General features: G+C 43.2%; 1 protein-coding gene across 3 annotated transcripts in view; it reads left to right on the top strand.

Annotated features, from left to right (window-relative positions):
- Positions 1–24,570, top strand: part of tnrc18 (trinucleotide repeat containing 18) — a 53,635-nt gene that overhangs the window by 11,046 nt on the left and 18,019 nt on the right. For all 3 annotated transcript variants that reach the window (XM_038267227.1, XM_038267236.1, XM_038267219.1), the window contains 15 exons: positions 6,335–6,475; positions 9,103–9,207; positions 9,493–11,187; positions 15,182–15,269; positions 16,000–16,229; positions 17,457–17,603; positions 18,671–18,855; positions 18,937–19,330; positions 19,477–20,385; positions 22,823–22,968; positions 23,052–23,185; positions 23,263–23,373; positions 23,464–23,644; positions 23,717–24,023; positions 24,196–24,408. In XM_038267227.1, coding sequence (XP_038123155.1) covers positions 6,335–6,475; positions 9,103–9,207; positions 9,493–11,187; positions 15,182–15,269; positions 16,000–16,229; positions 17,457–17,603; positions 18,671–18,855; positions 18,937–19,330; positions 19,477–20,385; positions 22,823–22,968; positions 23,052–23,185; positions 23,263–23,373; positions 23,464–23,644; positions 23,717–24,023; positions 24,196–24,408 — 4,986 coding nt within the window. The remainder of the gene's footprint in view (positions 1–6,334; positions 6,476–9,102; positions 9,208–9,492; positions 11,188–15,181; positions 15,270–15,999; positions 16,230–17,456; positions 17,604–18,670; positions 18,856–18,936; positions 19,331–19,476; positions 20,386–22,822; positions 22,969–23,051; positions 23,186–23,262; positions 23,374–23,463; positions 23,645–23,716; positions 24,024–24,195; positions 24,409–24,570) is intronic.

The following is a 24,570-nucleotide window of genomic DNA, read 5'->3' as shown; positions in this document are numbered from 1 at the left end:
TGGTAACTGCAAATAAAAGAGAAAATTAAGGTTAAATTGCAATATTGGTTGAAAAGGGTAGAATTTAAGATTGTTCGGGCCAAAAAAGGGCCAATATTTCAGTCTACAGATGTGTGAAGATGGTAGAGGGCATAAATGGATCAATGTGTCGTCTGGATCATTTTAATGGCCTCAGCTGATACGTGCAAACCTGACTTATCAATGTAATCAGCTGCCATGCCTTCAGAATACGTCACCTGCATTGCCTCTTACTCCATTTGTTAATCTTTTTTTTTTTTATTCATTCAATTTATTTCAACTTGTTAAACTCTTCCTTTTTATTAACTAATTTTTTTCATGTAAACGGGGAAAGAAGAGGAGACATCGGCTTAAAGAATCAGCTCCAGAAACCGGTTGGGCTAATGTCAAAGTAATGGCCATCAGTCTGTCTGGGTCTATCTTAAGTTTTGTTTTACCAAAAATCAATATAATTGTTCTTTTTTCCCCCTTTTGATTCACTTTCTTTTGCAATAACTAAAAGAGAGGCACAATACTGTCGTCACGCTAGACTTGAAACTAATTGTTGGACATTTGCCGTTCCATCAGTGTAATCCGGGAACATAAAAGTCTCTGTTTTTGCAACAAACAAACGATTATATGCCTCCAAGTGCCTGCGGGTCACATTCACCCAACTGCTGCATGATTCTGCAACATGCTGAAGTAAAAAGTCGGAGATATAGACTGATAGCCAAGCTGCTATTTGGCATAACTCCACTGGACAGGAAAGAGAAAACTACATGGATGCATAAATCCAGCTTTCTGTGTGTGGCAGCAAACCAGATTTAATACAAAAAAGGTCTGGAATTAGAAGGTTAGCGTCTTTCTTTCATGAAATGGAACAATTTGAGAAGTTGAGTGCCTCTGCCATTTGGAAAAAACAAATGTATCATATAGTGCACATGCAGTGAATCATCCAGCCCTATCAGAGACGTGTGTCAAAAGACTTGCAGCTGTAACCACCACTAAAGGTCGTTCTACAAAGTTCTCCCCCTCAGGCTAAACGCTAATGCACGCTCTGTTTTTCTGATCAGCATTTGCAAATACTTAAACATGAATAAGATTAGTAGGTCAATCAAATTGAGGTTTGTGGTTGTAGTGTGGCTATATGAATAAAAAGTCAGTGGTATATATATTTTTAAGGTTCTCTCTCTCTCTCTCTATATATATATATATATGAGGGCTACAAATCACCCGACTTCTAGCCTTGGAAAGAAAAACAGATTTCTGGCCAAATCTCAAAAAGAAGGAACATTGGACCAGTTTCCATCTCAGTGTGAGTGAATATAAGCCCCGTGTGTGTTTCAGGTCCTGTTCTCCGTCTCTGCAGTCAGGATTAATGGCTATCAGTTGTAGCGTCCTGGTTAGTTGATCCAGAGATGGATAGAACAGCAGAGTTTTACGTTTATTTGCTGGGAATAAAACCAGGAGATCGATAGAGATTCCCCCCCAGCTAACCCCGCTCCGAGTCCCACTGATGGATAACAGATGGGTTCACAGAGTGTGTGTAGGTGTTTGTGGTGTGTGTGTGTGTGTAGAGATTTTCTCTCTCTCATTTCGTTTGTTTTTGGATGTTCCCCAATGTTGTCTTTTTATTTTTTAATTTTTTTTCGTTGGGTTTCAATGCTTCTTATATTGATTTAGGTACCAGGATCTCTGTTCTGATTTTCTGGGTTTTTCTCCATCATGTGGGCGTCCGAAACGCTTCAGATCTGCGGCTTCCCATCGCGTCTTTGTTGCTGACATTTTCTTCTTCTGACGAGGATCTGAAAATGGACTCTGAGAGAGCGCTGTGGAGTCAGAGAGCACGCCTCTCTTGGCAACACGCCTATCCTGGTGTGGTAAACTAGCTGTCGTTTGAACTGGGAGCCAAATGAAGCTTGTGTTTATGGGTGTGTGGTGAGGAGTGGGAGGGGAAGAAAGGAAAGAGAGAGGAGGAGGAATGAAGAGTCATTCCAAAACATTTCCCTCTCAGCTTACATTTGGATGTTGTTACTGGAACAAGGAGAGCAAATGTTTGCCTCGTTCCAGCTCTTCCCTTCTTTCCCCTCCTCTAAACTGATCAGGAAGGGAAAGAAGGGGGGGTTGTTGTGTGTTTGCATGCTGTGCACACAAGGAATAAAGAGCCTGTAGGTAGCTGGGATTGATCCGTGCTCCGGTGAGGCATCTGTGCCTCTGATGCGTTTGTTAAAGAGCCCTCTGTGTTTGGCCTGAAGAGCAGAAAGCTGCTGACATAAAAACAGCCGTGAAACAACTTCAACATGTGGAGGCTGGAAATGACTACTGTTTGGGTTTGTTGGACGGTTGTTACTATGTTTGCTTCCCTAAACATACCAGGTAACTATTAGAAAGTGAGAATAATTAGTTAACAATAACATCAGTTATGCACCCTACCTAATGTGGGAGGAGACGCACACTTGGTCACATTGAAACCAAACACTAATGGATGTTATTGGGAATTTATGGAAAGGTTAAAAGAAAATCTATATATAAACTTTTTTTTTTATCTTTTATTTTTTTATTTATATGTTTTTATATAAATGTATATATAGAGATTTTTTAAAAAAAAACTTTATTTTTCTTTTCATGTATTTAAGTTTGATATTGTTTTTTTTTTTTTTTATCCATCTTCTCCATTGTTACCTTTATTATGAAACAGGGGAGACTGAATGGTGTTAATTAAATCCAAAGGTCAAGTATTGCATAAAAAAAATGCTGAAACAACTAAAACGCATCACTTCAACAGGTGAAAATAGCTGTTTTGATGCGCTCTGAAATAATAAACTCCAGAAAGAAACGACAAGGATCCAGCAGAAGATGACTCTTAATGAGAGGAAATCCTCTTTGCTATCTGGGCACTCAGTCAGAAATCCTTAACTATGTTTGCCAATCAGCAGCCAGTTTCACGCACCTGCTCCATAGACCTAAGAGGTTTTGCCTCACTGAAGGTGACGTATTTTAGTGTTTTATCCAGTCGGGGTTCTACTTTCTCACTGTTTACCTCAACGGACAGAGGCTCAAACCTTAACAAGGATTTCTAATAGAGACTGACATGCAGCGTCCTGCTGCTCCAGAGCGGAGGGGAGATTGCTTCAAAGAGTAGAATACATTGATTAATGTGCAACATATTCATGAAATCATAATAATGTTAGCAAATATTTAATGCACTTTTATAAGGTTTGACAATGGATATTTTACCAATGATTTTACAAAACTTAGATAGGAGGTTTAGCCTTTCTAGTATTCAATGAGAAAATCTCCATGAAACAGATCCTAAGATTGCTCTATATTATGCAGCCCCATTTAAACCTTTTAAGACATGGCTGCCCATCTAAGCTAACAGGATGGGCAGAGAAAGAATTGATCACAGGCAGCCATGGGGGGACAGTTATTCGTCATGTCCTCCACAGATAGCGGCTATTAGGTAGAGATGGAATAACTCTGTTTGAAGTTTACCCAAAGCCATTAAAGGGACACAGCAAACATGCAAAAAAAGGAGCTCCTGTCAGATGAGACCAAATGTAAGCAATACACATCAGTCAGGAAATAATCTGGCAGTAATCCATGGTGGTGGGAGCATCATACTGTGGGGAAGCTTTTATTTGATAAACTTAAGGAAGCCATTAAAAAAAAATAGTTTTTTGTCAAAAACTATATGATTGCACTTCTAAGTTAATTTAGCAGGGTTCTGGAAACATTTGGAAAAGTCTGCAATTTTTACTTTGATTAAATTCCAGGTTTGGATAATTGTGTGGGCGAAATACCAACATGAAACCAATCGACAAATGTTTCCAGTCTGTATTTATTATGATTTAGTTTAGAAAATGTAATCCTCAGAGAATAATAATTTTAACTTATCTTCTGTCTTTAAATCATCACATCTGAACTCCAAGATAAACTCTCATTAAAGGGGTCTTTCACCTTCATATCATCTAGGCCCTATCAGACATTTAGACTGGACCTATTGGTAGATTTTAAACTGGGTCTGTTTAGTCATGGGGTGTGAATACTTTTGTTAACAAACTCCGAGTTCTCATAGTAAGTTATGATCTATTGCCGCTGGCATGTTGACAAAGCTCTATTACATAATAGTGTTGTCTATTGTGAAGCAGGCTGAGGGATGCACACCTATTCATGCTGGCATTCAGAATGTGAATGTCTTGTAATTACCTCTTTGTTGGCCTCCTTAATGTTTCCTGCAGAACTTGCTCTTCCAGCTTCAGTTCTGAATCACCTCAAACAAAATCAGTTTCTATGAGAACAATAGTATGATACTCTGGCTCTGGCTCCTGTTTTTTTTTTTCTTAAATCTAACAGGATTGTGGGTCACATATAAACCGTCTCAGTCACTCTGGATGGAATATGTTGTGAAATCGAACAAATCATCAGCTAGGTGAAGGCGACGCAGTTTGCACATGCAGGATCATTTATAAACCGCTGCAGCCGCAAACACAACACATGCGCGCATGCACACATGCATGCAGGGGGACTTTAATAAATCTCTAACTAAAGGTTCCACCTACACAGTATGTTCAGAGCGTAAAGCCAAAGTGCATCACTGCTGTGTGTGTGTGTGTACATCTCTGATTAATTGGAAAGCTGCATTTGGTATTGATTTGGAATGTTAGGTGTGTGACAGAGAGAGTGCGGAGGCGCTGACGGACTGGAGCTTTAATGTACTGATTTAGATGCAGGGGGGAACTCGGCAGGCGCAGCGCATTTCAGAGATTCCCAGCGGAGTAATACAGAAACACACACACATGCATGCGTTTGGTCCCCACCCCCTCTTCCCCTACACACATGGTTAGGTTTATCGGGGTAATGGCTGTGCAGTAATGGGCCTGGACGAGGAGGATGGTGTTGGTGGGGGTTGGCCAAACCATGAAACTCCTTGGAGGTTGTGATTACGGATAGCAAACATGGAAAAAGCAGAGTGGAATAAAAGCAATCGATAAGTGCATCATGTTCAGATATGGGATTTGTTTTACGAGGACTGGATGGAGGAACCGGGTTTGATGGTTTGATGTCGGTGGGCTTTGATCGGGGAGGTTTCTGATTCCTCCTCTGTGCTTGAGTTACATTAAAGTCTGCAAAACAAATCAGATTGGTGTTTCTGCTGCGTGTGCAACAAGTAAAATCTGGCAGCTCCTCACAGAATTTTGGATGCGGTTCCTCTAAAGTAGTAGATATTTATGTTTTATCGTAATTTAAACGATGAGCTAATGCAAACAAGTGATTAATTAAGAAGTAGATGGGGTCCATGTTTGTTTTCAATTTCTGAAGCAATCAGAAATTTGTGGATTGGGGGTGTATTCTGCTGCCCAGAGTTCAAACTAATTGTCTTGTGGGATATATGTTTGTCCTCGTTTTGTGCATTTTTATTTTCAATCTTCAGAAGAAAAGCACAAGCTCAGTCAGTCTGGCTTTAAATATCAGTCCCAGTGTGACAGATTCTTATCTATGTTTAGGTCAGGACTTTGACTAGGCCACTCTAACACATTGAATCGGAACCCTAAATTTCTAGCTCTGGCAGCCTTTCCAGCACTGTTCTCAACTCTAACCCTAACACATCATATGTTCCCTGGTAAAGATACTATTCCAGTCACTATGATGGTTGTAGATGAGCAGAGTTTTGCGTTTTTCTTAAACAATTTTTCTTGTTCACCAGAATGTTTATTTCGGTCTCATCCTATCAGAGGACCCTTCTCCAGATGTTTTCAGAATCAGTTACATGATTTATGTTTATTTTGCTGTTTATTGAGATGAAAGGACATGCAGTTAGACCTGTTTTTATTTCGAAAAGTACAATTTGTCTACATATTTGTCCTAGTTCAGGTTTTGATCCAATATGTGAAATCTCAGTTCAATATATTAAGTTTGCAGGTCTAATATATGACAGCGTTTCCAAGACAGTGATGGTTGTGATGGCCTGTGAATGTGTGCCAGCTTTATCTAATACCCTGGTTTTGTTAAGTAACCTGTTTTGATGACTGTGGGTTTTCACCCTGCGGTTTGCTGAACCGCTCCTGTCTCCTTGGGCCGTCTGCCTGTGGACGGTGGCTGAGTGCTGATGTGATTACAGCACATTGAGAAACATCAGCGTATATATTGACTGAGCTCCCCACATCCAGTCAGAAAAGCAGAGGCTTCTACTGTATGAAAATATTATATATATATATATATATATATATATATATATATATATATATATATATATATATATATATATATATATATATATATATATATATATGTCATTTTATTTCCAGATGACTGACAATCTCTGTTCTTCTTCCAGGCGATGCCTTCCCGCCAGGCTCGAGTCCGTTCCTGTCAGGTTATCCAGGCCCCTCCTCGTTGACCTCTGACCCCACCTACAGGTCGAGCAATCCCAGCAGCCTGCAGATGGCTCAGCTCTGGGCATCACATGCTCATGAAGGTAAACAACATTTGCCTCTCTGGCTGTCAGTCTCAGGAACATAATTCAAAATGTCGTTACACTTTCAGGACGTTTTCCCCTTCGCGCGCTGGAGCTCAATCCCCAGAAGGCCCGTTCTTCTTCTGTTTCTGCTCTCACCAGCAGGGTCCTGTCCCATTTCTATGTTACGCCTGGCGGCTCTACCCTCAGCTCTGGCCTAAATGTGTCTTACTTCCTACGTCCTCAACCAGTCCTCTGCCTTCGCCCGTCCCCTCATACTGTAATCTATCTTTTCTCTCTCTCCATTCAGTGTTTCTCTGTCCCCCTCTGTAGCTCTCCCGTCCCACTTTTCCTTGACATCTTTTTCCGTACTCTTTTCGTGCCTTTGTTTGGGACTGGTCGGCAGGCGATTAAATCTCTCCTCTCTTTTCGTTCCCTTGTGTTTTTTTTTCTTTTTGTGACTGCTTATCGCGTCACATCAGGGTGGAAGGTCAGATAGTAGGAAAGGCATCTAACTCTGTGTGCTGACAAAGTAAAGAGAGAAGGACAAATGGATTCCAGTTAAGATTTCCTTTAAAGCAGATTGCATTATCTTAGACCTCTTCTTAGATGATGTGGTCTGGTTTTTTTTTGTTTTTTTTTTCCCCCAGACTTTCTTGGGCTACTTTCTCTAAACCAAGGACCTGTCAAGGGTACAGCACAGGCATGTGATCACATCTGTGTTTTTAACTCGCTCGCTGACCTTTAGCTTCCTGCAGAACAGCAACAACTCTGACCTCCATAAAGCAATTAATTTTTTTATGATTTTTCTCCTGCGCTGCTTCACCTTTTTACAATGAAAACAAGCAATCACAGATTAAGGTTTGAGATAAATGGATGAATTGGTTCCATGCCGGCATATTTGATGCCTTCAGATACCTTTAGGATCGTAATATGAATAAAAAAAAAAAGAAATGCAATTTTTTTTTTTTTTTTTTATCAGGTATGTAAACATCTTATTTATTTAGGTGGAGGCTTGGTAGTTTTACTGTGTTGTTTAGATTATATTTTGGGATATTGCTTCATTGCCAAAACCAGCTTTCATTCTCTTGTGTACAAATGCACGCCACACTTTTCAGACTTCTCTTTATTCCTTCCTCTTTTTTTCAGGCTGTTCGTCACATAAAATCCCAGTGAAATTCACCCTCGTTTTGTTGTTGTAATGTGTCAAAATGTGGAAAAGTTCCAGTAGTGTCAAAGTTTGAGTGAAGCGGCAGTCTTACAAAGGAGGAAATATCAGATGAATGACTGGACTTGGACTCTTGATCTGAGTTTAGCTCTCACTGATGCTTTAGTATCTTAAGCTAGAGGAACTAAATTCTGCCCACAGGCTGCAAAAGCCACGTAACTCACTTGCTTTGATATGAAAGAAATCCATCACAGGCTGAGAGAGCTACCTAAGAGCTGGTGGCTGACTGTAGGAGCAGTTAATGTTTTTTATAAGCTGCCGACATTTCCAGCCTGGGATGCTCAGGAGCTGTGAGACTTAGCTGCTGGAGTTCATGTTCAGCTGTTATCTGCGGTTAAAGGAAGCTTTACAAGACACCCCTCCTGCATGCCTTTAGGTTCTTTCTCAGCCCCCTCTTCTCCATCCAAAAACAATCCTGTTCTACTTTGAATTTTCCATGTAAGCAGACAGATTTGTTTAGTTTTATTTCCAGCACTTTGTGTCAGAGTATTAACAGTATTTGAATGGAGAACACCACACCCTTATATCTGGTTTTCTTCAACCGTGTGTTAAGTAAACAAAAGTGCTTTCTGTTATTTTGCTGATCCAAATTTAACATTAAACTTTGATCTTTTATTAGTTCCTTCCTTTGGTATTGTTAGTCTTTGTTTAGTTTTTTAAAAGGTACTGCAGGGGAGGGTTTAAAAGTTTCCAAGCCTGAGATCTATATTAAGATCTGGTCTCTGAGAGCAGCAGCTGCAGATGGGCAACCTAGAACCACATGCAGTGGACTATAGAATCAGCTGGTAATGTTTTTACCGAAACAAGGTCACATTTCTCACAGTTTGGAACATCTTTAATTGAAAAGATGAGACTTCTTTTCTTATATTTGTTATATTTATATTTGCTTTACAGAGAGGATTAATGAGCTTTTAAAAATGAAAAAAATATTTCTTTATTTCTCTCTGCAAACTTAATTTTCTTATCGTGATTGTAAATAAATAGTAGATCGATATCTCCAGATTGCACTATTAGCTCACAACTGTGAGCTATTTGCTCACAGTTCTTAACGGGGTTATTCGCTGAATCAAATAACAGCATACTGAGGTAAGCCAGTCGGTTGTTTGCCTTGTTTAAGATGAAAAGTTTTGGATTTTTAGTGCCAAGTAAAGACAAAAGACGGATAAACAGTTATAAAAAGTTGATTAAAAGAAATCTCTTCTGTTCCGATGGTAACAAAAAAACGTAACATCTGAATTGACTTATCATGGTACAAAAATGGCTACGATTTCTCATCATAGTGTTTATCACTTACCCAGCAAGTTATCTCATCTTATCTTCTATAGTTTGTCTGTTTTAAATGGATAAAACTTCACGAAAAACCAGAAAAATGAAATAATAAGTGAATTAATATTTTCTATAAACTTTTTTGTCCTTCCAGGCTACCCTCCGCTTCCAAGCAGCCTGTACTCAAGTCCTTACCTGTCCCTGAGTCGCCTGGAGACCTCCTCACTCCCCCAGCATCCTCTCTATGACCCTCACAAAGGTCAGTCATCATTTAGTGCCAGTATCACTGAGACCAATATCTCTAAATTAGGGTTACATCCTCCGTCAATCCTTTCTGCACTGGCAATGCCATCCTGGAATATATCTGGAGCATCGATATATTCAGGAAGTAAGCTGAATAAAAATACCAATGCTCCTTCTGTATTCGTAGAACATTTTTTCCCTTCCAAACTGTAATTATGTACAACTTTCTGTTGGTTTACCACATTATATTTTTATCTAGTATCTTTCAATATTAGATATTAACCCTAATGTGTTTGTCCAGATGGATACTTCATGTCGTCATCGCTGAGCCAGTCGCCTCTTCCCCCTCCATCTGCAACGTCCACCACCCCGTCCCGCTCCACGCCTCCTCAGAGGACATCCCGGGATGGGGGCAGAGACCGGACCTATCGGACAGAGAGGGAGCGGGACAGGGAGAGAGAGAGGCTGCGTGAAGAGACACGGCCGCACAGCGTGGTAGATCTGACTCTGGAAGGGCGAGGCGAGGACGACCGCAGAGCGAGCAGAGATCGGGATCGAGACAAAGACAAGGACCATGATGCGGACAGAGACAGGGACAGTTGGTCCTTCCATCCTCACCAGCACAAGTCAGCGGTGGAGTCCAGATCCAGACTGTCGCCTCCACAGCCCTCGTTCCCTCCTGGGGGAGGCGAGGGCAGGCTTCATGGATCAGAAAAAGACAGACGGGGTCGGGAAGAGGAAGGCGGTTCTCGATCCCACCACAGCCAGAACTCTAACGCCAATAACTCCAACTCTCACTCAGAGCGACAGAGAAGGAACGAGTCTATGGCCACATCAGCCGGGACCCTGCACTTCTCCTACGTCCTCCCTCCTCCTCTGCAGCAGTCCGGCACTGGCCTTCCTCACATTTCCACACCCAGAGAGCAGCGAGTCAGTGCGCCAACATATGTGCCTTCTGTGGAGGTTTACGACGAGCGGGTAGGGCCCATCCAGATAGCCTCTCAGGCCCGCGACAACAAACACAGAGACAGAGAAAGGGACCGAGACAGAGAGCTGGAACGAGACGGACACAGGGAGAGGGAGAGCTACAGGTTTCATGAGAAAAGCCTCATGGAGTCTCATCCACGGCTCTCCCAGTCTAGCGATGTGAGCAATCAGAGGGAAGAAGGTTCTGTCATTTGTTCCAATGGTTCTCTTGGTAAACGAAGTCAGGATACGTCTTTCTCAAGTCAATCGCGCTTCAGCCCAGAAACCAGAGACCTCTCTAAACACTCCCTCAGAGCCGGCAACGACCGGATCGGGGCAGAGCCGAAGTGGAGCGCCATGAGCCCCTCGGGCAACTACGCCACCAATCACATGGCTGCTCTGGCAGCTCAGCACGGACACAATCTCTCCACTCCTCACAGCCAGCCGCCACAAACACAGAAGTCCAGTTCCCCTCAGATATCGCATCGGCCCAACAGCTCACATTCCTCCCACAGTCACTCCCCACAAATACACGGACACGGGTGCACGGCAGAGGAGGGGAGTCAGAGGCGCTACCTGGACCAGTCGGGGCTCTATCGCCCGGGGTTGGTTGGATCATCCAGCGCTGCAGAACATCCTGATCATTCTGAGGTTTCTGCCATGCAGAGTTTGATCAAATACAGCGGCAACTTTGCCGCCGAAGGGCCTGCCTCCTCCAGGCACATCATCGACGGGCGGGGGCCTTTCGGCGGTCTGGGTAACATCGCATCGGGTGGCGAAAGGGAAAAGGGCAGAGAGAGGGATCGGGACAAGGACAGAGGAGCCATGAGGGTCCCTCCTCAGCTGAAGAGGGAACAGGAGCGGCCGGACAGCGCCCGCTCCTTCGGCAGAGAAGGAGAGGGCGAGGTGCGACATCCTCCTGTGGGGATTGCCGTGGCTGTAGCCCGGCAGAGAGACAGTGGAAGTAGCAGTAAACAGACCAGCGGAGGCTCAGACTCACAGAGGCCGCTGCTGCAGCCCGCCATTAAAGGTAACGCCCTTCATTCATCTTTAACCGGTTTGCTGATCCTGCTTTAAACTGTGTGGTGCTTTGTCTAACTTACCGATCCGCTGGCAGGCTAAACTGAGACCAACTCATGTTAAAACATTTTGCAGAACCTTATTTTAGGATGTTAAAATTCAAGGAATTGGTTGGACATATAATTTTATTGGAATGAAACGGTTTGTCATCAGACGTCTTCCTGCCGGCTTCTGCTTTCCAGCTCAGTGTAGATCCTCCTCATTCCCTGAACCAGACTCAGAAAATTCCCCTATTTGCTTTTTGAGAATACCATGGGATTAAGTTAACTTTCTAGAGAGGTTGCGTAGTATTTAAGCGAGAATAGCACTAATTTAATATATTTACACTAACAAAAGAAAGAGGTACCCAGAGTAGCTTTTTAAATAACAAAAAGTAACTTAAATAAATATAATTAGTAACTACCTGCCTCTGCTTGCTAGGGTATAGAGGATATATATCCTTACCCTAACTCTGATATTTCCAAAATGCTGCCAACATTTTCCAAATCCAACTTAGTCCATAACAGAAAGATTGACTTTTACTGTTATCCATTCAGCCTTCCTGTTATCTGCAGAAGTTCGTGCTCCCTTTTGCTCTCTGCAGCCTGAACGAACAGCAGAATTTTAGATTTCTGTGGAAAGACTCCTTTTATTTCTCTGCTTCATTTTAAAATACCTCAGTGATACTGACGTCCATCTTTGGATGGTTTAGACTTGGTTACAACTTTAGCATTGATCATTTTGTCTGTACAACCTGTTAGTTTTTTTTCAGTTAGAATAAGTTAAGATCTACGGTTTCTATTCGGCTGATTTCAATTAAGGTTTGGTAGATTCTGGAGCCTGGCTCATCTCCTGAGCCGTTTGTGCGAACCTGTCGTCCCTCCTGCTGCATGGCAGCGATGCGTGCTATTCTTGGACCCCAAGGTCACGCAGCTATAAGGTTCCTGCTCGGTGTCTTGTCTTTGTCTCGTTTTGGTCTCCGCTCAGCGTGCCTTTGAGTTCCTTCTGTCCTCGCGCCATTCAGCACCTCTCCCTCTGTCTCTTGCTCTTTTCATGGGCCGGGTCTCCACCCTTCCCTCCATTCTAAGGAAGCCTTTGTGGAGGTGCTCCTCGTCCCACCTCAGCCCCCCTTTACTTTCTCCACTCTCTTCTTTCTACTCTTTCTGTGTTCAACTTGTCATTCCAGAGTGCTGCGGAGAGCTACAAGCAGGCTTTGAATTACAATAAGACCCTGGTGGTGTTGCTAAGCGATGGCTCAATCTGGAGTAACTCCATGTTGTGTGTACAGCAGTAACTATAAATGTTTGCTGGTTTTTATTTCCACACCCGGGCGTCCTGTTTGAGGAGCTCTTCTTGGGCTGAGTCCTCTTACCCGGGGCTTCTCCTCCCTCTTTCTCTTGGGACTTATTTTGGGAATGGGACACTCCTTTAACAAGTCGTATGGGATCAGCGCTCGCTGATTCCCCGTGCTTTAACACGTGTTAAGGTAGGCTTGTATGTGTGGTGCAGACTAGAATGCAGCAAACCCCTATAAATCATGAAACAAAACTGATTTTTGCTCCAAAATAAAATAAAAAAAGACTATCTACAAAAAGTGTGAAAACGTTGCTGCATTCAGCTCTGCAGGTATTCTGTCATTCTGTGCAGTAGCTTCATTGTGTTTCAGTGTCTCATCATAGTAGAGCTGAGCAGAACATACGTCTGTTGTATTTCTGTGATGGCTGCGGTTAACCCACATTCTCCTCACTGTGCTCTTTTCCTTTCTATCCTCACAATGTCGCAGCCCCTCAATGTCTCCACGTATCGGATGATCTGTTATGCAGCTTTTATTTTGAGTATTTCAAATTGTTAAAATGAGATGCAAAGAGTGGATGAGGAAGATCAGTGGATTTGAGGCTAATAAATTAGACCAGAATGCCGCCTCCTCCCTTCACTGTAATGTTTTTTTTTGAATCGACTAGGACTGATTATGAACTCCTACCATTTTCCTTGCTCTGGCTCTACATAAACGGAGGCATCATAACAAAGCCCTGATGTCATGTAAAGTGGTTTGCTGGTGATATCAGTTTTAAATGCTCGTAAAGAAGCAGTCATGCTCTAATACTAAACATAAAAGGTTAGATTTCATCAGTGAGAGTAATAAATGGTTATCTGCCTGGTAGGAAAATAGTAAAATAAAAAGAATACACCACCTTGGTATACATGAGAGAAATACAATTTCAGTTATAAAAACATTTCAAACTGTTATCATCAGCATCTGTATGGATCACAGAGAAAGCAGAGATTTTTCTCTCAGATTTCTAATAGGCTGCCATCATTTCCAAAGCCGGCGCCTCCCATAGCAGAACTCAGAGGAGGAAAAGGAGGATAGCTCTCATTGGTTCAGCCCCCCTGGTGTTTGGTACTGGTCTCCTCTGTGAGATTTTTCTCCGTTATCAAATCCCAGGCAGGTGGAAACAAACTTCCTGTTACGGGAAGCTAATGTAGGTTGTGCAGAACTTTTTCTCCCCATACTTTCCTTTCCTTCCTATCTTTCTTCACTTCCTTCTCTGTCGATTCCTTTATTTTCCTTTATTATCTTCCTTCCTTGTATCTCTCTATCTCTTCCATTTGGCATCTCTTTTTCTTTTCCATCCTACATTGTTTCCTTCCATCTTTCCTTTCTCCACTCAGCACCCTTCTTTCTGCCCTTTACTACTTCCTTATTCAGGTCTTTCTTCCATATGTCAATCCTGTTATCCATAATTTCTTCTTTTCTCTCCTTGCTTGTATCCTAATCCCTTCATTGTTGATCACTCCTTCCTTGTGTCCTTTCTTTTCCTTTCTCCCCTCAGCTCTTGTGCCTCTTTCCTCGTTCTTTTCCCTTTCCTACTTTTGTAGATTCTTTGTTTCCTTATTTGAGACCTAATATTAATAATTTCTTCTTTTTTCTTTCCTTGTATCCTAATCTCTTCATTCATGTTTCATTTAACTTCCTTCCTTCCTTCCTTCCTTCCTTCCTTCCTTCCTTCCTTCCTTCCTTCCTTCCTTCCTTCCTTCCTTCCTTCCTTCCTTCCTTCCTTCCTTCCTTCCTTCCTTCCTTCCTTCCTTCCTTCCTTCCTTCCTTCCTTCCTTCCTTCGCCGTAAAGTTTTCATTTTGAGCCTTAAGTCTGGATCTGTAGCGTGGCAGGATGAGGAGAGGGAGTGAAGAACAGCTTACTGCTCATGACGGCGATCCAGCAGCTAGCATGTGGGCCGGACTCTGTGTAGCCTTGGTAACAGAAGCCTTTCCTACAGAGCATATAGGGCATTGTTAAAGTATCCTGTCCCTTTGGAGGCTCCAGTCACACACAGAGAGCAGACCTGAAGGGTTCAGCAGCACATGTATTAAACCCTTCTGCTGCCGGGGGACCTTCAGTCTGCACTGATGAGGTGGAGGAGGGTTCATGGGGGGATGTGGGTTGGAGAGCCTCATGTTTATTTTGCACAGCATGGTTGAGCACGGCTGTCAGGTTTTTTTCTTCTCTCCAACCATTGGCCCTGACAATCAGTGGGATTCTGGGCCTCTCTGTGTATTAATGCAGTAATGAGGCGGCGGTGGCATGTTCACACTTCTCTACAGTATGAACTGATGGGAGCTGACTGGAGGAGCTGAAACTGTCACTCTGTTTCTCATGTTTCAGGGTTTTTTTATGTTTTTTTTAACAGTATGTATGCATGCACCGTTTGTGTTCAGGCTGACGTTTTTTCAGCTTCTCATCTTGTTTTGACAGGCTGTGTCACGCACCCTATTATCCCACTGGTGTTACCTCATCCTCTCCACCTCTCTCTGGGTCACACACAAGCTTTTTTTTTTTTCTATTTCCATCGCAGATCGTTTGCTCATTTTTCTCCTTTCCCTCGTTCACATAAGCAGATTGTAATTTTGAAGTGGGTTTAAAAAAAACAAAAGACAAAAAAAGCTAAAAATTAGGTTCTGTTTGCAGATGAGGACCGAGGGGAGGAGCGCGCTCGCCATCATGAGGAGCGACTGCTGGCTGGCCGGCTGGAGCGCGAGCAAGAGAAAGTCATCAGGTGAAACTGTTGGGCTGTTTTTCCACTGATTTATTTTAATTTTCTCTATGAGTTATGTTGTATTTATTTTAATGGACATGAAGTTTTATTACTTCCACCAACTTCAGTGCATTTCTTTTGGATTTTATGTGGTACACAAACTAAAAGTTGTGGGCAGTTATCAAATCTAAAGAGTATTATTTTATTTTTTTTTACTTTTTAAAAAGAAATAAAAGGTTTACTTTGCTTTTTTGAGAATGCCTCATAGATCCACCTCCCCACTAAAGGTCAAACACCCGAAGATTAGACATTTTCCTCTTTTCTTCTCTTCAAAGCATCTCAAGATCAGTCAGATTTTATGGACCATATCCTTGATAAATAATTTTCAGCTTCTGCCACAGTTTTCATGTTGGATTTACTTTGACTAGGACATTTAGCTAAAAGGTGTACGCCGGTTGTTGGGTTTGGTTGTATCCTCCTTTGCAGCATGATGCTGCCAGCACCATGTTCCACTGTGTGATGGTGCGTTCAGGGAGCTGATCGGTGTGGTTATTTTTGCCACCCATTGCGTTTTTGTTAAATGTACGTAACTGAGATCTGTGTTTTGAAAGCTTTCTTTTTGTTGCTGCTATCAAATAAAATCCCACTAGTTTGTAGTCTTTGGTTATATTGTGCAGAAATGCGACCAGCACACTCCATACCCTTTATTATTGCTTGTAAAGCGAGTATCTGACACTGTATCTCCTTTCAGAGAGACCAAGAATCTTCCTGAGTTCTCGCCAATGCACCCCGCCCCTCTGTCAAGTGGCTTGACACCTAGCATGATGACGTCCAGCCTCATGACCCCCAACCTCATGGTCACAGGAGGAGCTGCTCTGGCAGGGGCAGGGCGGTGGCCTCCTGACCCCTCAACCCTGACCTCTCACCCCTGGATGCCCCGGCCTGGAGCCCCCCCAGTCTGGCTGTCCGGCTCTCCATACGGTGTGTGAACGGGAATTTCTCTGATGACATTTGCAAACTGTTGCATTCAAACATTGTTGATGGTTTTTTTTTTTTTGGTTTTTTTTCTGTGTCAGTATTCTAAAGCATATAATTTGAATTAATTTATTGATTCCTACAGAGATTCTTATTTTTTTTAAATCAAATTGCACTTTGATTTGTACATTTTACTCATCATCACTTTGGGTTTTAATTTAATTGTCAGACACCAATTCAAGGCTATTTTTCTTACATTTTGGATTTAAATCAACATCACATTTATTGGAGCTTGTTGTAAACTTAGAATCTCAAAATAAAATTTAATGAATGAGGGTTATGGAAAAGAAAAAGGTACCGATGCTAACGCTAGGCTAAATGTTCTCTCTTATATAGGATAATCGTAAAACACTACTAACTACAGGCTGTTTTAAGCAATGGGAATTTATTTTTTTGGTGAAGTCAAGTTTTAGTAATTTTTTTCTACTTGAATATCTAAAATGATGTAAGGAAAATAGAAAAAGAGTTTAGATAAAATGTTGAGTTTTTCAAATAAATAAAATTGAGGACCTTTGCTTTTCCTTTATAGCTTTAAGCAGTATAACATACCGACAATTTTATTACACCTGCCGTTACTGTATTTTACCATAAAAACCAATAACTTTTTTATGGAAGTATGACTTTTTATGGTCTATATTTTTGAAACGAGAGTGGCAGGAGAGAGGCTAGTATTGGTACAACATAACTTTGTATTTCAGATCATCGGCCTTTGACCTTTTCAAACAGCCTCTCCATCTTTGCGCCTGTCATAGTGCCTCCAAACATGCTCTTCACTGCACATGTGGCTGGCTGTAATTGGTCCTGTAGAAAAGGGAGGCGTTGTCCTCTCGGGGGTCAGTTGCCTCAGACATTCCTGGTCTTTTCTGGACATTCCAGTCTTGCTTCTCCTACGCTCTCCATCCTGAAATAACAGCACCAGCACACACAATCACTAACTTATGTAAGCACCATCTGATAACGCTAAACAGAGAGCCACATGCTTGTGCAGAAGTCCCTCAGGGTTCTTCTGTCTAGACGTGGAGTCTAAAAACAACAAGATGTGGCTCAGTGTGGCTGAAATCTGGATGGAGGGGAAAATACTCTAAATGCTTTAGATTCAGTTCTGTTTTTGTTTGTTTTTAACCATCTGTTTTTTCTTTTTGTTTTGTTTTTTTATCCTCCTCTGTCATCCAGGCCTGGGTCCCTCCCCTCTCCACCAGTCACTCCCCCCTGGCTATCCCCCCTCTCTGCCGGGCTCCCTCCCCCCTCCCTACCAGTTCGCCAGGGACCCGCAGTCTGGACAGCTGATCGTCATCCCTGCTGAACACCTGCCACATTACGGTACGGGAGCTGCTGTCTGTCTCTCTGCGTGTAGACGTATGAAGCTTCATGACGGCCTGATTGCACACCTCATGACTGCTCCTCAATTGGGACCCGATATCAGTGAGATGCATTTGAAACATGAGGGTTTTCCCTCCTGGGACAGAAGTCATGCATACTTCTCCAATCAAGGAAAGATACATTTATCACTTTTTTCTGGTCTTTAAGTGCCCTAGTTTAATTTATGCTCTTTGGACCATTCAGATGTGTGAATATTTAGGTCTTTCATAAAGGGCTTTGACGTCACATATTAAAAGATTTGATTCTTTGTGAAATATTTCACCTTTTCTCAAAGGTTTTATTGAGAGATAAAAAGATGAAGTCTTAATTTCATTATAGAATGAATCAATGTTAGGTTTATTTAATACTCTATTGCCTTAAAAGTTTCTTCTTCTATGGTTCGTCCCTTTGTTTCTTGTCTTAAAAAGGAGAAAACCCTTTTATCTCCTTTTATCCTTATTCCCCTATATTCTAATTTCTTTCTTTTGGCCTGTCTATCTCTTTTTTTTTTATCTATTTATGTGATTGTAGGTTTTTATTTAAAGCCTCAGCTTATGATGAACTATATAACCTTGTTTTTTTTAATTGGTCCTAAATGCGACTCTGGCACTTCTTTATTTATTTTTTATTTTATTGGTGCTCAGCTGAACTTTTCTTTCCTCCTACCTCCATACCTTCCAGACTCGATGATTAATCTATTCCACCAAAATGCAGGAAACATGTCCTCTCTTTAACAGGGTCAAATTAGAACATCAGTCTTTATATTGAATCATACCTCATGTCTTATAGAGAAGAACCAAATCTATTTCTCTGTAGAACTGTGTGTTAATCTGAGCTGCTTCTCCTAGAAGAACTGAATGCTTGGCTGTTTTAAAGTCTGCAGAACCCTGTAGTAACGCTCAGCATGTCTCACTACAAGTTTCAAAGTTTCTCTTGAACAAGTGTTTCTGCTTCTGTTCAGCTTTCGCCCGTTTAGCTCACAGCATATTTGTTTAAAGTTTGCTGCCTTGCTCCTTCCTGTGGTGCAGGAGGCGACGTTCTGGAGCGTGGAGCCCCGTTGTGGTCCAGTGTGTACGGCACAGGCCGCTCTCTGCAGCACGCTGCCCAGCTGCAGCTCCTCTCTCAGCATCAGATCCTCCGGCAGCAGGAGCTGTTCATGATCCAGCAGCAAACAGCGCAGTTCTTCGAGCTTCAGAGGAATGCTCAGATCGTCGTAAGTACATCTAATCTGAAACAGTTTGAAACCACACAAACGTTTCTATTGGTCAGAAACATCTCCTCTGCTCGGTTGCAGGAGCGCCTGAAGGCCGGAGAGCACCGGTCCGACATCGATGACAAAGTAGACAAGCGGAGCGCCGACCCAAAAACCAGAGCCTCTTCCATATCTTCTCCGTCGCCCTCACCGGTGCTGCACCCCCGCAAACCTCTCCGCCCCTCCCCATCTCCGACCCCGTCCACGTCCTCCCTCACCCCCCTGCCTCCGACGCCCTCTCCGGTGGCCACGCTGAAATCGGAGGAGGGAGGGCACAGAGTCCTTCCTCACGCACCGAAGCTCCTACCGGCATCTCCACCCTCTGCCTCCCCGCCGCCTTCCTCGCCGCGGCGGCCCAAACAGGAGGAGGGGGAGGAGGGAGCCAGAGAGCAGAGGAAAAAGTCGGCGGCCGTGCCCTTTCAGGGCATCTACTCCGGTGAGTTGCGTTCACTGAACTGCCGGGTCATACAGCTCCCGTCAGGTATTTAAAAACTCAGCTTGATTTTATTCCAGAGCACAACAAATGAACAGTTTACAAGTTAAAGATGGAGATGATGTCATTTTGTTTTACCTCTGCTGCAGACCTGCCTCCAGGTTACCCTTACCAATCCATCACTGCGCCGTATGGCTCCTTCCCCCCTTATACCATCCCGCCATCGGCCACTGAGAACACAGACGTACATCGGTCCTGTTCCGCAGCCGCGCCGCTAACTTCAACTCACCACCATGAACAGCTTTTGGATGCAGAAATCAAGTCCCATAATCTGGAGCCACCGAAGGCAGAGTCTTTCCAGCTCCCTCAGCCTGACCTGACACCAGAACCTCTAGGTTCCATCCAGCTGAGCTGCAGCGCTGACCAGGCTAGCAAAGATAACGAGGTGGATGTACGAGCCTCTGAAACCTCCAGTCCTCCATCTCCACAGGCTGAGAGCCTGACAGAAGTGGGGGAGGAAGAGGAAAAGGAAAGCGTGATAAAAACAGAGTTATCATCCAACTCTTGTCAGGCGGTTAAGATCCTCCCTGCTGAACCTGCAGCAGACGAGCCTAAACCAGAACCCCTGAAAGAGGCAGAGCTGCCACCGTATCACCCGTCCATCTCTGATGATGCAGGTGACCAGGAAAGACCTCAGGTGTGCGCGTTGTCGGAGCAGACGGCTGTGTGTGACCTGGAGCAGGCCGACTCTCCATCTGATTCCTTCCCTCCCTGTTTGGAGGAGAGTTCCTGTGAGCCCCCCATCCTCGGCTCTCCCCTCCCTCTTATCCGCGCAGAGGACCCCATGGGGGGGATGCTCGCCCTTCTAACAGCCAGCGAGATGGCCAGAGCCCGGCCTGGAACGCCACCTATCCCCACTCTGGAATCCCAGCTGGTCGATCCTCCCTTTACCTCCGACTGCAGCGGCCCAGCAGCCTTGGAGATGGTGGCTCTTGAGGGGATGGCCCTCCTCAGTCAGATGGCTAAAAACGAGACGGACCTCATTTTCCAGGCGCAAGGCAAGTGATCACCATCATCACACTTAAACTAGAGACGCACCAATCAGAGCTCTAGAAATTCATCGATCGCCTCTGATTGGCACATTACACGTCAAAAATGTAACTTAGGAACTTTCATATATTCAAACTAAGTGGTAGGAAAGCACAACTAAGCCTGTAAGTCTATGCTCATACATCACAACTATAATTCAGAAAAACTTATAATTGACTCCCTGAGTCATATGTTGTGATTTTCAACTGCCTGATGTAATATAGATCTTTCAGTTCCTGATATGGATTTTACAAAAACAAAACAATTTTATCTAAAACGATGAGGCAAAATGAGCTACCTCTGCACCGCCACTCTGGCAGACAGCGCCGTGGAGCCCTTATGCTGTATAGCTCATCACCATATCTGTAGTTGAGGCTGTCACAGAGGAAGACGTGGACTGACTCAAACCAGAAACAACACGGATACAAAAATAATTAAATGATCTTTTAATGAACACATATATAAATATACAGCACTTGCTTTTTTATCTATACATTTAATTTGATAGCTGGGAAAAATATCGCAATATATAGGGACTTTGCAATATCGTGATAATATCGAATTGTGACCCATAGGGCTGGGTATTTTCGCCAAAGTCCTGAATCGATTCGGTTTTGATTAATAAAGTTCTAAATTGATTAATTTCAATTCCATCTGTTTTTACAATGATGAAAGTGGTTTCTGCGTTTCAAAATAATCATGTAATTTATTTTTTTTCCTGTCATATTAAACACAAAGTGCAAACTTGTGAATCAGATAATTTAAACTTGGGATGTGAACAAAACTGTCTCATAAGTGCAAACTTGTTTGTGAAAAGTGAAAAAGGGAAGCCTCACTCACTCTGACATGCATGAGCTGCATTATCTTCACTGCATAAATCATATTAACAGCGTTTTCTGTAACAACTACAGGGTGTTTGCTGGTCAGCCCCCATTTGTTAATGTCTTCAGTCAACCTATTGGCTATATTAGCAGCTGTCTGGATTGAAGTTATCTTGAGTGCATCTTTCCTGCTCATTTGAATGTGAACGTCATGTACTAATTGATCTCATTTCCTAGACATCGATTTTGCAAAAATATAAAGGAATCGATTTTTTTACCCAGCCCTACTGACCCAAGTATCTTGACACGTGTCGTATAGCAACACCTATGCCAATACTCACCCCTACGCCTCACAGGAGTTTTCATGTGGTCTTGTCTTACTTTTTTTTTTTTTTTATTAACTTAAATTCATTTTGGGTAATCATCTTTTGGAAAACAAAACACATCGAAGCCATATTTGTTTAACCTGGGCACAAACCAAACATTATTCACAAGCATCAGCCCAATCTTAATTAAGTAGATCGATTAAAACACTGCTGCTACCCATCCACTGCAGCCGGTTGTGACGGCTAATTTCTGTTTAAAAGTGTTGCGCTTTGTTCCTCATCTTTACATCAGTGCAACAAGCTACTGTAACAGCTGTTTCTGAGCGCAACATGCTCACACGCTATCTTTACATAAGAACAATCTACACGCTAAATTTTCCCTCTCGTTCATAAAACGGTAAAACCGTGGACATTTCCGGGGACAGGTGGTCCAAAACAGGGAAGGTCGCTGGAAATGCATTTAGGAACAATTCAAACACCTGTTTATTGAGATATTTCTTTATCCTTAGAGACTCTCTTTTTAAATGAATAGGTATTTAAATACAAAAAAAAAAAACACACAAAACACTGGATTACTTAAATAATAGAAAAATCAATAGCTGAAATCCTTCAAAGATTTTTTGTTTTAAATTTTGTGTGAATAATTGCTAGTGCATCCTCAGCAACAGACTTTATTCAGCCATGTTTGATTAAAATATCCTTTAATAAATCGATGGCTGTTCTTTTGTCTTTTAAATTATTTCATAGTGTCCTTGAGTGGTTTTGAAAAGTGCTTTTGAATAAAATGCATTATTATTTCAACAAAAACCTGGATTTATATATGCTGAATGTTTGTCTTTTTCCCATCTTTCTTTGGGAACACTCACTTTGACGAGGTTCGCCCTTTAAGGTTTAGTAAAGTCTGGTTTTCATGCTTAAGGGACTGTAAATATATAAACGGATTCATATGATTGAATAGGAACATTTTTATGTTTTTTTAAACCTACCCCCTTTTATTTAAAGAAAAAAAAATTTGAAAAATAAAAGATTTAATAATTATCAATAATCATATCCATAACTGCTACCTGTATCAAAGTACTTGCAGCACATTGTTTGTATTAAAAAGAAAAGAAAATGTGGATCAGCAGGTCAGACTTAAAGGGAGGAAAAAAGAAATCAGAAATCTCAATCTTCCAGGAAAAGCCTGATCAGTGCATCTCTACTTTCTCTTTGTTTTCCTTCACTACTCCTCTGATCTTCTTTGCCGTTTCTCCTTTCAGATCTGACGTTAGACGGTCTGGACTGTCTCCTCGAAGCAAGCAGACAGATTTTACTGGAGGCTATCGAGAAGCAGTCCCACATCGATCTTCCGAGAACTCTGGACCCCGACAAGAAGTACAGCTGGAGGCACAGGAAGGAGGAGCCGGTAAGAAGAAGAAACGGGAGGGAACCACCATCGGTTCATGAAACCCGGTCCGGCGGGACGCTCATGTTTGTGTTTTGCTGCAGCTGTACAGTAAAATGTCTGTGGACATGTTGGACGCCGTGGAGGTGGAGTATCGCGTTCGCCTGGCTGAGCTGCAGAAGACGTATAAGGAGAAGCAGAGGGAGCTGAGCAAGCTGCAGCGGCGCAGGGACAAGAGGTTGGCGCTCCCGCATGACGCTGTGAGCAAGAAACCAATCTTACCTGCACTGTAACTCACATCTGATTATTTGTCAGAGAGAGGCAGCAGGAGGACGAGAGGCGGAGTCTGACCAGACGGGGCAGAGGGAGACCAAGGAAGAGGAAACATTTGCCTACACCTACCAAACTGGACGGCAGGCCTGGAAAGTGAGTGCCTGCTTTCATATTGGAAGTTTCATATCTGTTTATTTATTTTTTTTATCTATACATTCAATTACAAACATGTCCTCCTGTCAGGCTGGGTCGGACAGTGCAATACTCGGAGGACTCTGAAGCCGGAGAAGGACAGAGGAAAAGGTTCTGTTTGTCCAGAGATGAAGAGGACACGGAAACCGGAACTGGAGGGGTGAAGAAGAAGAAGAAAAAGAAGAAGAAGAGCTGGAGCGACCAGGAGCCGTCCAGCACTCACGCTCTAGAGGTAGGCAGCTTGTTCGTGGACTTTTGAATTGCCTCGTGTCCTCGTTAGTGATTCACCCGCTGGTGTTTGTAGGCTCTGAAGGCGAAGCGCGGCCACGTGTGTGAGCAGGAGCAGCTGGCTTCGGACCTGGACAGGGCGCTCTCGCTCTCCCAGCTCGGCTCCCTCGGCGCCTCTCGCAAACTGGCCGCCAGGTTGGAGAAGTCGAAGGGCAGACCGTGTGAAAGCGGGCTGAAGGAGCGAGGCGTTCACTCCTCAGTCAAAGGCGCGAAGCTCAAGCTGGGGACCAAAGCTTCAGCTGCAGAGACGATCCGGAAGGTTAAAGGTCAGAAGAAGGCCGTGTTCTCGCCCATGAGATCTGAGCTCAGCAGTTGCTCGAACAGTGAGTACCCAGAGAGAAAACCTCTTCAGTTTCCTAAACTACCTGATCAAGTCTGCTTCCTGAGCTTTTATTAGTCCAGTCAATTAAAGTCCTGAATCCAATTCAGGCAGACAAGCCTCTATGTGAGACTTCTTGTCCTCACCCATCATCAACTGCTCTCTCTCTGCACCAGATACAGATTCAGAGGAACACGTTTCTCCCGGAGGAGGCTGGCCTCCTCACTCAAAGACTCATCCCCGCGATGGTTCTACCAGGAAGAGGCGCTCTGCGTCGTCGCCTACCTCCCTGCTGCCCAGTCAGAAACCTTCCAGGAAGAAGCACAAGCACTTATCGCTGCTGCTGGAGGAGGCGGGCCTCAGCTCCTCTGACGACTCCTTTGATCAAGGTTACTGAGCCTTTTCCTGCCAAATCAGGCAGTTCTGTGTCTGTGAGGCTAGGGTCGCCCCTGTCAGACTGTGCGTTAGCTTCATCATCCCTACCTCTTTTTGCTGCTGGCTTTTTTCTGCAAAGTCGCTGCTTTTGATTTTCTGTTATTTTGGTTTTTGTT

This window comes from Cyprinodon tularosa, unplaced genomic scaffold, assembly GCF_016077235.1.
Source record: "Cyprinodon tularosa strain WSP-4 unplaced genomic scaffold, ASM1607723v1 ctg118, whole genome shotgun sequence".
Classification (NCBI taxonomy): Eukaryota; Metazoa; Chordata; class Actinopteri; order Cyprinodontiformes; family Cyprinodontidae; genus Cyprinodon; species Cyprinodon tularosa.
The sequence above is the reverse complement of the archived record's forward strand: the minus strand, read 5'-3'. Positions and strand labels throughout refer to the sequence as shown.